We start from the raw sequence: 14,392 nt of genomic DNA on the forward strand, positions 1-14,392 counted from the left end.
TCAGCATGGGTGTTATAGCAAAACGTTACGGCTGAGTATCGAACCGTGGATCTGTCAGTTTATAGCAGTATACTTTACCGCTGAGCTATGCCAGTACGGTGATATTCTGTAGAAATCAAGAGTCTTGCCGTTGTAGATAGAGCTTTAAAAGTTTGCAGTAAGCATATTTATAATATGTGCAGTGTATGGTCTATTGGTAGTAATCTTCATCAAAAATTTCGTAGTTTAAAACATTTGAAAAATCAGCAGATTGGTTATTTATGGCCTTGTTAAAGAAGTTTTCATTGAGCTCGTTTAGATAGTCGCGAACATAATCGTATGTTACGCTGAACTCCCCGCATGACTGAGTTATTTCGGACGAGATGAAAGATTTGATTATGAATGCGGCACAAACTTGTATTAAAGTTTTCGATGAAACAGGACTTTTCCCATAATTCACTCTGAATATAGAATAACAAACCCGTGTAGATTTCTTCATAATTAGAACTGGCCGAAGAATGTAATGGCAGAACAATTTTGTAGGCATTGAAATACGAACGCTGAGACGTAGAGTGCGTAGAAGTACTAATTGCGTAGATACTTGATACTTAGAGCGTCCATCCATTTCTGAAGTAGAAGCAGTCGAGCTGGATTAAATTCCTTTTATTTATTTAAATACCCATTTGGTGGTCACAATTCACTTGGCACTCTACTAGTGCCTATTAAAGAACGTTTACAATTTTGATATTATTGCTATAGAAGCGAATGTAGCAGCACACACATGATTGCAGAAAGGCGTCTGGCCAAGAGGAAAGCACAAGCAAAAGTGACGCATCAGTTCATAGAAAGAAGGGAGTGAGTCAAAAGTTTCAGTTATTAGTTATGGTTTACACTTTTGGTGATTGGTCAAGAGGCATCTGCATTAAGGGTTACGTAAGATCGCATGATTAATTTTAATGACGCAGTTCAGACTTACAGGGCAATTTTTAGGACAGATAGATGAAGTTCCCAAATGAAATAAAAAATAAAAGATGTTATAGTGAATTAAATTTAGAAGTTTTCTTTCATATTTTTTATCTTACACCTTCCCCCCCCTCCTTTCAAAAGAAAAAGGCGGAGCGATAGAGAAGCCTTTTTGAGAGAAAAAGCATTAGAACAGCAAAATATGAGAAATATTTTGAAATTACCAAACATAAAAATTAATTAACTTCTAAATAATAAAATTATAATACGTAAAATTTTGAATCCAAAAATAATTTTAAGCCCTATATTGTTTTAAAATAATTGCAGATTTTTACAGTCCTATTAAAATTTGAGTCCAATCTATTAAAAGTTCTTGTTTCTGGAACATTCACATCATAATTTTGATATTTCAGGGAAGAATTTCCAAAAATGTTTGCATACAAGATTACAATTATAAAGATTTTATATACCCCAAATTATTACGAATGATCATAAATCTTAAAATTTACACAATACTAATTTTCACATATATAAGTAATACTTATTCAAAAGTCAAACAACAAAAATCAGCGTTATATTTTCAAATTTTAACAGGACTAGTTTCGATGGTTTTACCGAACCAACATCCTCAGCTGCAAAAGCGCAAATGAACGAGATAAGATATAATGATTAGGTAAGATAAGAAAGCTTGGACAGAAAATAAGCTAGTGGCGCCATCTGTTGATGAAAACCAGAACTAAAACACAATTTCTTTAAAGGCCGAAGGCAAAGATGGATTGGAATTACGATCGCTAACTAGAACAGAAAGATTTTTTTGAATGTGAAATGCCTCTAGAAAATCCAGTTCTCCAATGAAGATGTTTTTTTTTGAATAATTTTGGCAGCAGAAAAATTGAAAGTGGTATTTTCGGACCAACAATGTTGGGCAACAGAAGACTTCTGTGTTTCCTTTTTTCTAACATATGCTTCATGTTCCTTGACGCGAAATTTTAAGGCTCTCTTAGATTGACCAATGTAAATTAAACCACACTGGCAAGGAATCCTATAAATACCCCAGGAATTCATATCCGGAATGGGGTCCTTGAGTATGGAACTCGGAATTTCATTGATGGGAGAATAAACGACCCGAAAGTTAAATTTCTGCAAAATATGTGCAACTTTATAGCTAATTGATGGAAAGAAGGGAATGACAACATAATTTTTATAATCTCCTAAAACAAGAGTGTGCCTTTTAGTGTGTTGAGAAGACTGCTTAACTGCTTGATTAATAATGTTGGGTGAGAAGCCTCTGTCAATAGATATTGCTTTTAAATAATTTAGTTCTTCATCAAGGGATAGTTTGGAGAAGCAAACTTGAAGAGCACGGAAAACGTAGGAATAAAATTAAGCTAACTTTTGTTTAGTCGGATGATATGATTTAAAGTGTGGTGAAGGCAAACCGATGAAGGTTTATGGTAAACCGTTGTACTGAAGTTAGATGTGTTACGTGTGACCAGAATGTCGAGAAACGGAAGAGAATTGCAAGTCTCAAGTTCAAAAGTGAACTGAATAGCAGGATCAATAGAATTCATTGTTGAAAGAACTTTATTTAAATCATTCATTTTCATGTTCATTCATTCAAAAGTTTCAGTTTTTAGTTATGGTTTACATTTTGGTGATTGGTCAAGAGGCATCTGTATTAAGGGTTACGTAAAGATCGCATGATTAATTTTAATGACGCAGTTCAGACTTACAGGGCTATTTTTAGGGCAGATAGATGAAGTTCCCAAATAAAATAAAAAATAAAAGAGGTATAGTGAATTAAATTTAGAAGTTTGCTTTCATATTTTGTATCTTACATGTATACCAAACTCAATTAACATTGAGGAGCTAGAATTTTGAGAGCTAATTTTTTAAAAACTACTCGTGCAATTTTTACAAAACTTGGCAGTTTGGCGTAATTTGAGCAATAGAATCGAAATATGAGGAAAAAAAATCGCATCTCATTTCAAAAAAAGCTCTATTTTGTGTCAAAATACCTATATTAGAACAACTGAAGTGTAAAAGTATTGCTAGATCCAACTCATCAGCAAGAAAACCCGAATTTTACCAAGTAAATTAATATATGAACTACATTAAAGCAAAAATCTAAGGTAGTAAGACATTGATTTGAAATAAGAAATTAAAAAATCTAAGATATTAAGACACTGATTAGAACTAAGACAGTAAAAAAGGGGAAATAATCTCCCTTGTTGGGAGCTTCATAACAGAACTTTTAACTTCTGATGCTCCAAACAAGGGAGATTAATTTTTTGCGTAATTATTTCCGCTTTTTTACTTTCTTATTTCTAATCAGTATCTTAGTATCTTAGATTTTTTAATTTCTTCATTCATATCAATGTCTTAGTATCTTAGATTCTTGCTTTAATGTAGTTCATGTATTAGTTTACTTGGTAAAATTCGGGTCTTCTTGCTGATGAATTGAATCTAACAATACTTTTAAACTTCAATTAAAATTTAGCAGCACTTTGCGCCAATTTATTCTTTTAGTACTAGTGTACTTACTACACAACTCGTTGACTACTTTTTTATGTTAGAACAATGATATATATAAATCTGATACATATCTTAAGTCGCGCTTTCGAGAGATGAAATACGCAAGTTGAATTTCGTCAATCGGCCCAGTAGAACGGGGAGATATAAAGCTACCCCCCCTTTTTTTTGGCGCAGTGTACGTATAAATTAATAGGTTGAGTAATTATGTAATATTTATGTTAACATATAAATATTTATTATATTTGATAAACAAGGTCACATTTATATCGATTTCACTGCGCATACATGATGCCTAAATTTTAACTTTTTCAGCAGTTTTGCATCACGTAATTTCAACCATGATTTAGCAGTTTCTTGTTGTGAGGTTTATTGTCTACCTATCTGAGGCTGTGAATCTCTCCCCTTACCGATTGAGAGCTCCTGCTCTAATTTATTTATTAACCTTTTTTTTTATTTTTGCAGCATAAATTACAGGAGTAGAAAGAAATTATCTTTCTAGTCTGTGGAAAGTACTTCGCATATAACCTTAAATACGAGCCCGGGAACGAGTATGTTCGCAGTTGACACTAAAGGCGGAAATTTCTTAGATTTTCGAATACTGATGACTAATTATCAGCTTTGCCCTTGAAGCACTCAATCAAAAAAACAGACACGAAAGGAAGCCATTAAACTGGTTGTTAATTGCATATGTATTTATCATCTACTTAAGAGATTTAATACTGTCTTACATAGTCTATTGAATACATTGTAATTCATTTCAGGTTTGTATTTTATACAAAGTAATACAAGCTATGATTTCGCTCGAAGCTTTTTCACTTCACCCCCCTACTAAAGGAAGAAATACTGTCCATGTTTAAAAATAGATTGCCTAACACTATTTTAGATAACATTATATTTCTCATTTTTCACTCTTTCATTGATTTGGTGAGTCATTCAGTAATTTAGGTCTGCATTTACAAATGTTTTTTTAAGATACGTACATTTTTGGAAGAAGTACTATTCTCAGGAATTGACTGATCAGTGCTATAAGTAATACTGAGTAATAAATTAAAATTTTTTTATCCTTATTACACGACGGATTGAGGTGTGGTCGTCTGTTTCTTTCCGCTGTGAGGTTGCCGAGTTGAAATCGTAGAGAAGTTTTTCATTAAAAAGTGCAAAACTTATCTGCATATTATGGCCAGTGAAAATTTGCTTTTCTGATAAATTATATACTAGCGCAAGATTATACGTAATTTTAATTGAATATTTTATTTAGAAACTTCATTTCTGTTAAATTCCTCCAATAAATATTAACTCATAGTTAAGTTTCTTCTCTGGTTAGGCAGAAGTACTTTTGATGGTGGCATAATTTCGGCCTTTTGTTAAGCCAAGTTTCTCAGGATTTTACGATTTTCATGAAAACTAACACATTCTTAATGGTTTAAATATAATTTGCATATATAGTCAGCAATTTAATTTTTAAACTGTTAGACTAATTCTTCATACATGAAATTCGTAAAACGCACGATGCAAATTAATACGGTAGTTTAAATTCATAAATATTTTGCCTACAGTAATTGTAATTAAAATCATACTTAATAAATAAATTTCCAGTTTCAGAAAATCTGTTTTCTGTTATTGTAAACATTATTAGTAGTCCAATGATGAATTTTGTCGTATTTATTCAGAATGGCAAAATTCCTTTTGGGATATATTATAGAGTTTTATAATTTATTAAAATTTTTGTGCATCCGTTTTCGGTAGCTTATTCATTTCCAAAGAAATCTTTTAAAACGAAGCAAAGCTCCTTTGATATATCAAATTAACTTTGCTTTGTCTTTTAATGAAAATAAAAACTTGAAAATTATTCTCTAGGCAGTTTTCACAGTGTATTATTTTTACACTTAATGTACTCAGTTAACATTTTTTGCATTGTAAAAAGGACGGATTTATCTCTAAATAAAGAATGTAGTGGTAAATTAAAGATGCTCCCTTTTACTTTAATTAAATAATTCTTTGTCGTATGAGTGTCTAATGAAAAATGTGTGTGTATTCTTAAAAGATGCCTTGCAGTTTTTTTCACCCCCTGCCGTCTGGTTTCAGTTACTGATCGACATACCAGTGGGTAAAAAAAGTATTGGCAATTACCTATAATTGATCATATTACCTAACAAAAAGAAATGCTTGACAATTTTAGCTGGACATACCAAGCACAGGAGGTAATAAACACACAAGTATAATGAAACTTTCAATTTAATATGCCTTCTACACAAAATGTGCTACAAAAACGTAAATTTGCATGTCAAAATGATATTGGCAAAGTTCTAACTGCTATGCAAATTTTGTTATGTTGAGATCACGTGTTTGAACTGATAAGAAACCCTGTTACTATAAAGTCTGCAGTGCTACTTCAAAACTTTATTTTGCTAATACTGTGATAAAATGACTTCGAAGTCAAAGGAGTAGGATGTTAATGTTAAAAGCATGATTATTCAGCTCAGAAATGACTGTTTAACTTATCGCGTTACAGAAATACAGCTGAACATAAGTTTATTTACTGTTAGAAGTATGGTAAAAAAGTTCAAGGAGAGAGGATCGACGGAAAATAAGATTAGAAGTGGAAGGCCTCGAATATTTTCTGCGAGGGAAAACAGGGCATTATTAAAGAAAAACCCTAAAATAATTGTACTTCAGTTAGCCAAAGATTCTGCTAATACTTCGCATAAAACTTTTAATGTACAGACTATACGGAATGTCTGACATGGAGGAAGTTATTATGGAAGGGCAGCTAGAAAGAAACCTTTCATCTCAGAATAAACAGGAGAAAGGGATTAAATTTTGCAAAATCTCATTTAAATGTATCAGAAGAATTTTGAAACACTGTTATTTTGTCCGACAAATCGAAGTACATTTTCGAGAGTGATGGACGACAACATGTGTGGAGAAAACCTAACATCGAACTGGGAAACATGTTGGAGGGAGCGTCGTAGCAAATGCAGTTGGTAACCTGTGCTTCACTGATGGTATTATGACAGCACGCACGTACATTGACATATTGCGCCATAACATGAAATTCAGTACCCACAAACTTGGCTTAGGAACATCATTTGTATTTCAACAGGACAATGACCCTAAGGGTACAGTGAACTTCATCTAACAATAGTTACTCTGTAGAGATATTAGGTTATTTCGAGGCCGGAGAGATTAAAAATTAGCAACGTCGGAAGGGATACCGTTTTTAGCATTACGTTGTAGAGACGTTAGGTTTTTTTTTTTTTTTTTTTTTTTTTTTTTTGGAATCTGGCAAGATGAAAAATTAGCAACGCCTTCGCCGGGAATCGAACCACGGACCTCTGGAATACCGGCACAGCGTGCATAACCACCACGAAGGCACGCTAGGAAAGTGGGAGAAATACCTTATGTACTCCCCTTTTTAAAGGGCGACTGGGGTTTTCAGGGGACCCAATCGCCAAATCCTGTCTGTGGAGAGTCATCATCTACAACCCTTTTTGTTCGGCCGCCACTGTAGAATCATTAGGATTTTTTGGAACAAGAGAGTTTGAAAAATTAGCAAAGCCTTCGCCGGGAATCGAACCACGGACCTCTGAAATACAGACTCAGTGTGCTGACCACTACACAACGAAGGCACGCTAGGAAGGCGGGAGAAATACCTTATATACTCCCCTTTTTAAAGAGCGACTGTGGTTTCTAGGGGACCCAATCGCCAAATCCTGTGTGTGAAGATTCATCATCCACGACCCTTTTAGTTCGGGCACCATTGTACGGACATTAGGTTTTTTTTTGGATGCAGGAAAGATGAAAAATTAGAAACCGCCTTCGCCGGGAATCGAACCACGGACGTTTGGAATACCGGCCCAGAGTGCAGAACCACTACACCACGAAGGCACGCTAGGAAAGTGGTAGAAATACCTTATATACTCCCCTTTTTAAAGGGCCACTGGGGTTTTCAGGGGACCCCAATAGCTAAATCCTGGGTGTGGAGAGTCATTATCCACAACCCTTTTAGTTCGGGAGCCACTGTAGAGTCATTAGGAATTTTTGGAACTAGAGAAATTGAAAAATTAGCAACGCCTTCGCCGGAAATCGAACTACGGACCTCTGAAATACCGGCTCAGTGTGTTGACCACTACACCACGAAAGCACGCTAGGAAGGTGGAAGAAATACCTTATAACTCTCTAACGCTCCTCGCCAATTAAAGACACCGCCTCAATCACCTGACATAAATTTTTGGCACAAATTGGACCTAAAAGTCAGGAAACATAAAATTTCGTGTAAAGATGAACTTAAGCGTATACTCCAGCAAGAATGGCACAGAATTTCCAATATAACTTTGGTTTTTCCCAATAAGATTTTTTCAACAACCAGGACTTTGGTTTTCTCTATGAGAAATCGATTACAAGCTGTTATAGATGCAAAAGGTATGAATACAAAGTATTAAATTTTGTTCCCACATTTTGCTGTATGATTTTGCCAATACTTTTTTGACGTGCGAATTTACGTTTTTGTTGTATATTTTTGTGTAAAAGGCATATTAAAATGAAACTTTCATTAGATTTGTGTCTTGATTGCCTCCTGTCTTCATTATGTCCAGCTAAAATTGTCAAGCATTTCCTTTGTTAGCTAACATAATCAATTATAGGCAATTGCCAATACTTTTTTTTTTTTAAACCCACTGTAGATAGTCCTCGTGTGATTTGCCGTTGCTAGCCTAACTTATTGATTGAAATTTCAATCCAGAAGTACATTTAATTTCTAGTTTCGTAAGTTTCATTCTTAAATTTTTATCTTATGTTGAAAAAAAAAGAAAGAATTTTTTTTTTTTTTTTTTTTTTTTTTTTTGGTATGGGAATCATACCCTATTTGTGTTTCACTGGTGGCCTAGTCTTAAGACCTTTGACTACTGGCAGTTTGCTTCGGAACCCGAACGAACCACCTTTTTGCACTGGCTGTATAGGCGTTTTCGTGTATTCCCTCATGTGCAATGTAAATACGCGCTAGCTTTGAGTAGGAAGTCCTCCACGAATGCATCCCTTCCCTTAGGTTGCTAGTCCTCGTAAGCTTTGCTGCAACTAACTGAGTAAAGCTAACCAATTTTTATTCATTATCTTAACAAAGTATTTTGCAAAATATTGAAATATTAGTGCTTTCTGTAACAAAAGTTAGTAATAGTTTATCAGGCTGGTTGGTTGGTTAAGTGTATGCGGCACAGTCGATGGCAATCTGCCTTCGTAGAAGTCTTTATCAGGAGTTATACTGTCTACGAGGGGTTTTAGTATAGATAGTTCGTTCATCGGCAACCGACCTTGATAAACTACAAGTGCTCATTGGTATATTCGGTCACTCGTGTACTGTAACTTAGCACACATTCACATTATATATGGCGGAAAAAACAAGGAATCCATGCAGCTAGCCCGCTCACCGGGATCTGAATCCGGGTCTAATCACCAGTGGTCAGCGGTTTTACCACTCTATCGCTGGTGGGCTGAGTGGTAATAGTGTTTTAGATAAAATTTTGTTTTGTGTAATAAGTAATTGAGGTTAGTGATGTATGGGATTTCATATTTACTGTAGATGATATTTAACTGTTATGGCGTTGCCGATATTGAATTTGGTTGAAAGCCGTCCCTCCATGCTGTCCTATTTGCAGAGGAAACGCATAATATTTCTGTAGCCAGTTGAAAGTTCAAGAAGACTAGCAATTATTTCAAAATCATGACAGATGCTCCGTTTATTAAAATACTGTAAAAGGATTTTTAAAATGTTAAACGTTTCTTTTACAACTAATGGTAGTTATTAGTTTGTAGTGGCGGCTAACAGGAAACAAGAAGCAAAGTATACAAGCGGAAATAAAATATGATAAACTGTCGCAAATCTAAATAGAAATATGTATCATAATTTAAACGTGAATATGCCTACACATGTTCCAGCAATGGCCGAGTTGATTAGATCGTTGAACATTAGTAGTTTTACTCTTGGTTGCATGAACGTTTTCGTCATTTTCACCATGTGTAACGGGAATACGAGCCAGTTTCCCCTAGTAAGTCCTCCATGAAGCCAACACCCCATTAGGCTCATAGCCCGAAGCACTGTAGATTATCGCAATAAAGAAAAATAAACAAATATTTCACAATATGATTTTTTAATTTAAATCTCAGTATAACATTACAGTTTTGGGAAGCATTCATATGCTCCACTTGTAGTCATTCTAAATGTTTAGATGATATTAAAAGTTTGAGTGCATATTTTGAAGTCAGCGTATACGAAGTTATAATGTCGATTTTATGGAAGTAGATTATATTGACCATTATTCAAGTGTATATGTGCTTGAAAATTAACGTTTTCCTTTTTTTTTTTAAACTTACTTACTTTTTTTTTTTTTTTTTTTTTTCCAGAGACTGGTGGACGCAGTCGTCATTCGTTGTGGGTTTTATACCTGATTCTTTTATCTTTACTCACCGACCAATTCAAATCGGTCGTATCTTGCGAGTTTACCTTTGGCTATGAAACTGAAGATTACCTCTCTGCTGTAATCAATCTTACATATGTGGATCCTGCGACAGGTGTACTTATTCAAGAAAATCTAGATATGGGCAAGCTTTTGCCTGGAAAATCTGATGAAGTTAGCGGCATAGTAGTTCATATAACAAGTAATAACCATACCAGCCATGAAGCGTGCGAGAAAATAGACACCGACTCTTTACCTCGAGAGCCGTATATAGCTTTGATAAAGCATGGCAGCTGCAGAGATCAAGTCAAGCTAAGGAATGTTGCAGATGGCAATGCTTCAGCGGCGGTCCTCTACAACGACAACCACAGTACAAGATTTATAAAGGTAGAACGAAGAGGTATGGTTTCTTATTAACTTTGTTGAGAGGGATGAACTAGGAATCCATAGTTTATGTACTCTCCCTGCATTTTGGGGATTGTGTTATAAATCAAGTATTCTTAATTCATTTTCCCCCATTTATAGAATTTTAGGTATTTTTGCAACAGATAACCTACAACACGTGTGGTGACTTACCGCTCGTGGACCATTATCAAAACCAAAGAAACTGGTAACATTACTATACTAAACCGCCTGAAAAGCAGCAGTAAACGTATATACTTTATTGTATTATATTAAATTATACAACATTAGCAGAAGCGTGTACAGTACAAAGTCCGAAATCCGGACGTCCAATATCCGGAATAATCTAAAATACGGACCTCAAAACCACCAACAAAGTTTTTCTCGTAAGCTTTACGCATGCACATTTGATTACCCCCTCCGCGCATAATAAAACATCTGGAGAGTCCCGATTTTTAATTTCACTTCGACACTAAATAAGACATTAAATAAAATATCTTGCTATTGAAGAAACAATCATTTTGGCATAAATTTGTACGATCAGTAATTTGGCTCTGTTGCTGCGTGTCTGCTTCACACACATCTCAAACCGAAACATTGCACATAGATACATCGTTGATCTGACGCCAACCTGGCGAATCATTATTTATAATATTTTGCTTTCATCACTACATGTTTATGGCGATGATTACAGGTTCAAGTTAAATGCGCTAAAAATGTTGACGAGGAAAATTTTGCCAAAAATTTCTTTCCATATGCTAAAAATAGATTTTGTTGATGATATTCATAAACCCAGAGATTACATTTAGGGCTATTTGAATTAAGAATAACTGATTTGTGTATTCACATAAACCCAGAACCAGCGCCAGGGCTCGTATGGCCTCGCCGCGTCGTAGAATTTAGGATTCCCAGAGACCGCATCAGGCAGTGAAATATCTATCGCCGGCCCTCAATAAGGCTTAAGTATATGGTGAAAATTTATTTATTTAGAACTCTGATGAGCCTTAAGCATGTGCAAGAAATAGACATAAGTATAATAAATAACTAAACTAATACAATTCAGGCTTAATTGTCTCAGTGTGCGAGATAAAATTTAACGGAACAACTTGTGGTTAATCGCTAAGCTCATGATGCATAGTGTATAGTGAAGGATAGGTAAATTTGATGATGATAGCCGCTAATTTTAAAAGGTTTTTGGATATCGCAAAACAAAGATGAAATTTTCCAGTTAACGGATTTTGTAAAGAAATTTGGAGAAGCGGTAATAAATGAAGATGATATAAAAAGAAGTTTTTATATCATGAATATGGCGAAATCCGTAGTACGGTTCTAGATCCTGAAAATACCGCTATGGATGGTGAAGAATGTGACAGAGAATTTACTGAAAACAAGAAAATTTCTATTGACAAGTTAGTCGGAATTCTCGAAACAGCAGTTACATTACTTCAACAATGTAACTAAACAAGAGATTATGTCTGTCTACAGAATTAAAGAGAAAGTATTAACACAAAAAACGAACAACTTATACTTCAGAAATGTTTAATAAGATAAACAAATAAAAATTAAGCTTTTTTTTTTTTTGTAAATTTTGATACCCTTTAGATCATAAATACTTCATTATTTCATATTTTTAATTTTATAATTTCTACATGCCATCTTACTAGATTTAAACTGATGATCTATTATCCGGAAAAATCCCAAATCCGGAATCGCTGAAGACCCGGCGAGTCCGGATTTCGGACTTTGTACTGTACTAACGTTGTCTTGAAGAAGAGCTATTATATCCCTCAGTAGTCATCATTGTACTTCTACACACATTAAAAAAGCAATTCAAACGATCCAATTTGGCGTCTGTCAGTTGAAGCAGTCCTATTTTACATTTGTCAATAGTTATTATTTTACGACTGTAATCAGATTTAAAACACGTAGCCATTCCTATTTTTCATTCACTCAAATCTTGTCCTGATGTCTCTCAACATAGCAATAAATTTGTCCCCTTTGTTGGCAGATCGCAATCTGAATTCTGAACGGAGCAGCATCTCGGATGTTGTTCCTCTCATATTCCGTACATGGCCACACAAAAATTCTATCGTCTGAGTGTTGGCACCGTAGCAGGATTAACCGAATTCGTCTGATGATTCACCGGCAGGTGGGTGTATCACCTGATTTATATTCATAAGCAAAGACAAATATAGGATAGGTGGCCTGTTGTTGTAGTTATTGCCGGTAGGTCACCTGTTGTGAGAATATAGGATTTTAATTTATATGTATGTTAGGAATAGTATACATATTTGTGCATTTGAGTAATGCTCACTACAATGAAGGGAGACTTTTATCAGATTCTTTTTTGAAAGCATTGAACCTTTTTAACCTTTTTACCTGAACATAGCACCTATATAAGAAAGAGTAATTTTAGGGCTTAAATAGGCATCCTACGAATTATTGAGTTTCATTCCAGGTTGTAGCAGCAAAGTCAATATCACAATAAGTATCATGAATTTTTATTAATGGAGGAATGTGTGGTAGCTTGAAAGATTACTCAATTAGTCATAATTAATGGAATATCATAGAATTCATAGAATATCGATTACTTGTAGTCATAAAATATCGATTACTTTTAGCATTCATAGAATATGAATAGTAAGTTTCATATAATTACGATACAATAACACGCCGAACAAATATTAACTTAGAAGCCAAACAACAAAAATCAGCGTTATATTTTCAAATTTTCACAGGACTAGTTTCGATGGTTTTACCGAACCATCATCCTCAGCTGCAAATGGAAGCCATCGAAACTAGTCTTGTGAAATTTTGAAAATATAACGCTGATTTTTGTTTGGCTTCTAAGTTAATATAAGTTTCATATATTTAAAATAGTTTTGCAGATTAGAAATTATAAGCTGTCACAAACCACTTTTCTTTTCCCTTTTTAGTTCCTTGTATGAGCCCACCAGCGGCCGAGCGGTAAAGTCGCTGAACACTGGTAGTTCGGTCCGAGGTTCGAATCCCGCGAACGGGCTGGCTGCATGGGCGTTTTCGTGGTTTTCCCCATGTGTAACGTGTATACGAGCCAGTTTCCCTTAGAAAGTCCTCCACAAAGGCATCCCTCCTCTTAGGCAGATAGCCCTCGAGGCTTTGCCATACTCACACACACACACAGTTCCTTGTATGAAGTAAAGCGAGTATTGTAATCGCGAAAATTTTCGGATATCATATTTCAATGAAAATATCCATTTTGACTGCTATCGAATGCAATTTAACGATGTTTTTGCGTGACATCCGTTCGTAAGGACAGAATAAAGAACTCTTTTACCCAAAACGGGTTGCAAAAAGGATTTAAAATGGATTCAAAAGAGATTTTTTTATGACGTCTGTGCGTGTGTATGTATGTATGTATCTCGCATAACTCAAAAACGAAGTTTCAGAACCTTGAAATTTTGTATATAGGACTACTATACTCGCTCTGTTACTCGTCTCCGTGAACTCATTTTTTTATTTATTTTTATGTCTTGAAAAATTGTGCATTTCTTCCTTTAAAAAAATTATTGAATTATATTGTTCTTATCTTCTGGTTAAGGTTTTCATACCTTTAGTTAATCTGCATGCAATAGCGGTAGAATTATCAACAATTTAAAAGTTATTTAAGTGCGGCTGAGCCCAATTGTTTTACTATAGCAGCCATATTTGTTTACATTTGAAACTTAGCAGAATAGTGAAATAAGTCAGTTTCTGTACCTTCAGTGTCTTTTGCCGAGTGGGACCAAAAATAAACTTTCAGTTATGTGCCTCGAAAAATCTGCCTCCTAGCCCGCTGGCCGAATAGCTTGTTTTTGCGTAGAAACTCTCAATTTATTAATTGTAAAAGTTTTTTTTATTTAATTATTTTAACTATATTTGGTGCTTTATATTTTTCAGTTTTCAAGAAATATATTGTGAGGTTTTATGTATTTTTGTCTTGTCGCAAAGTGAGAACTGAATTAATTGTATGAGAAATAACTGAATTTCGTATCGTCTTCATTAACTGTAAATGCGGCTTGTTTGCAGGTTTCTTTCAGCTGAAA

At 34.6% G+C, this 14,392-nt stretch overlaps 1 protein-coding gene across 2 annotated transcripts in view; it reads left to right on the forward strand.

Moving 5' to 3' along the window:
- LOC118181426 (E3 ubiquitin-protein ligase goliath-like) overlaps positions 1–14,392 on the forward strand; it is a 108,195-nt gene that overhangs the window by 40,139 nt on the left and 53,664 nt on the right. The window contains exon 2 of one of the 2 annotated variants that reach the window (XM_035350573.2): positions 9,874–10,326. The exons of the other annotated variant lie outside the window; for it this stretch is intronic. Within the exon in view, the coding sequence (XP_035206464.1) occupies positions 9,874–10,326 (453 nt within the window). The remainder of the gene's footprint in view (positions 1–9,873; positions 10,327–14,392) is intronic. 2 annotated transcript variants of the gene reach the window in all.

Source organism: Stegodyphus dumicola, chromosome X2 (assembly GCF_044657685.1).
Source record: "Stegodyphus dumicola isolate Sdum_Otavi_A_Nest chromosome X2, ASM4465768v1".
NCBI classification, from domain to species: domain Eukaryota; kingdom Metazoa; phylum Arthropoda; class Arachnida; order Araneae; family Eresidae; genus Stegodyphus; species Stegodyphus dumicola.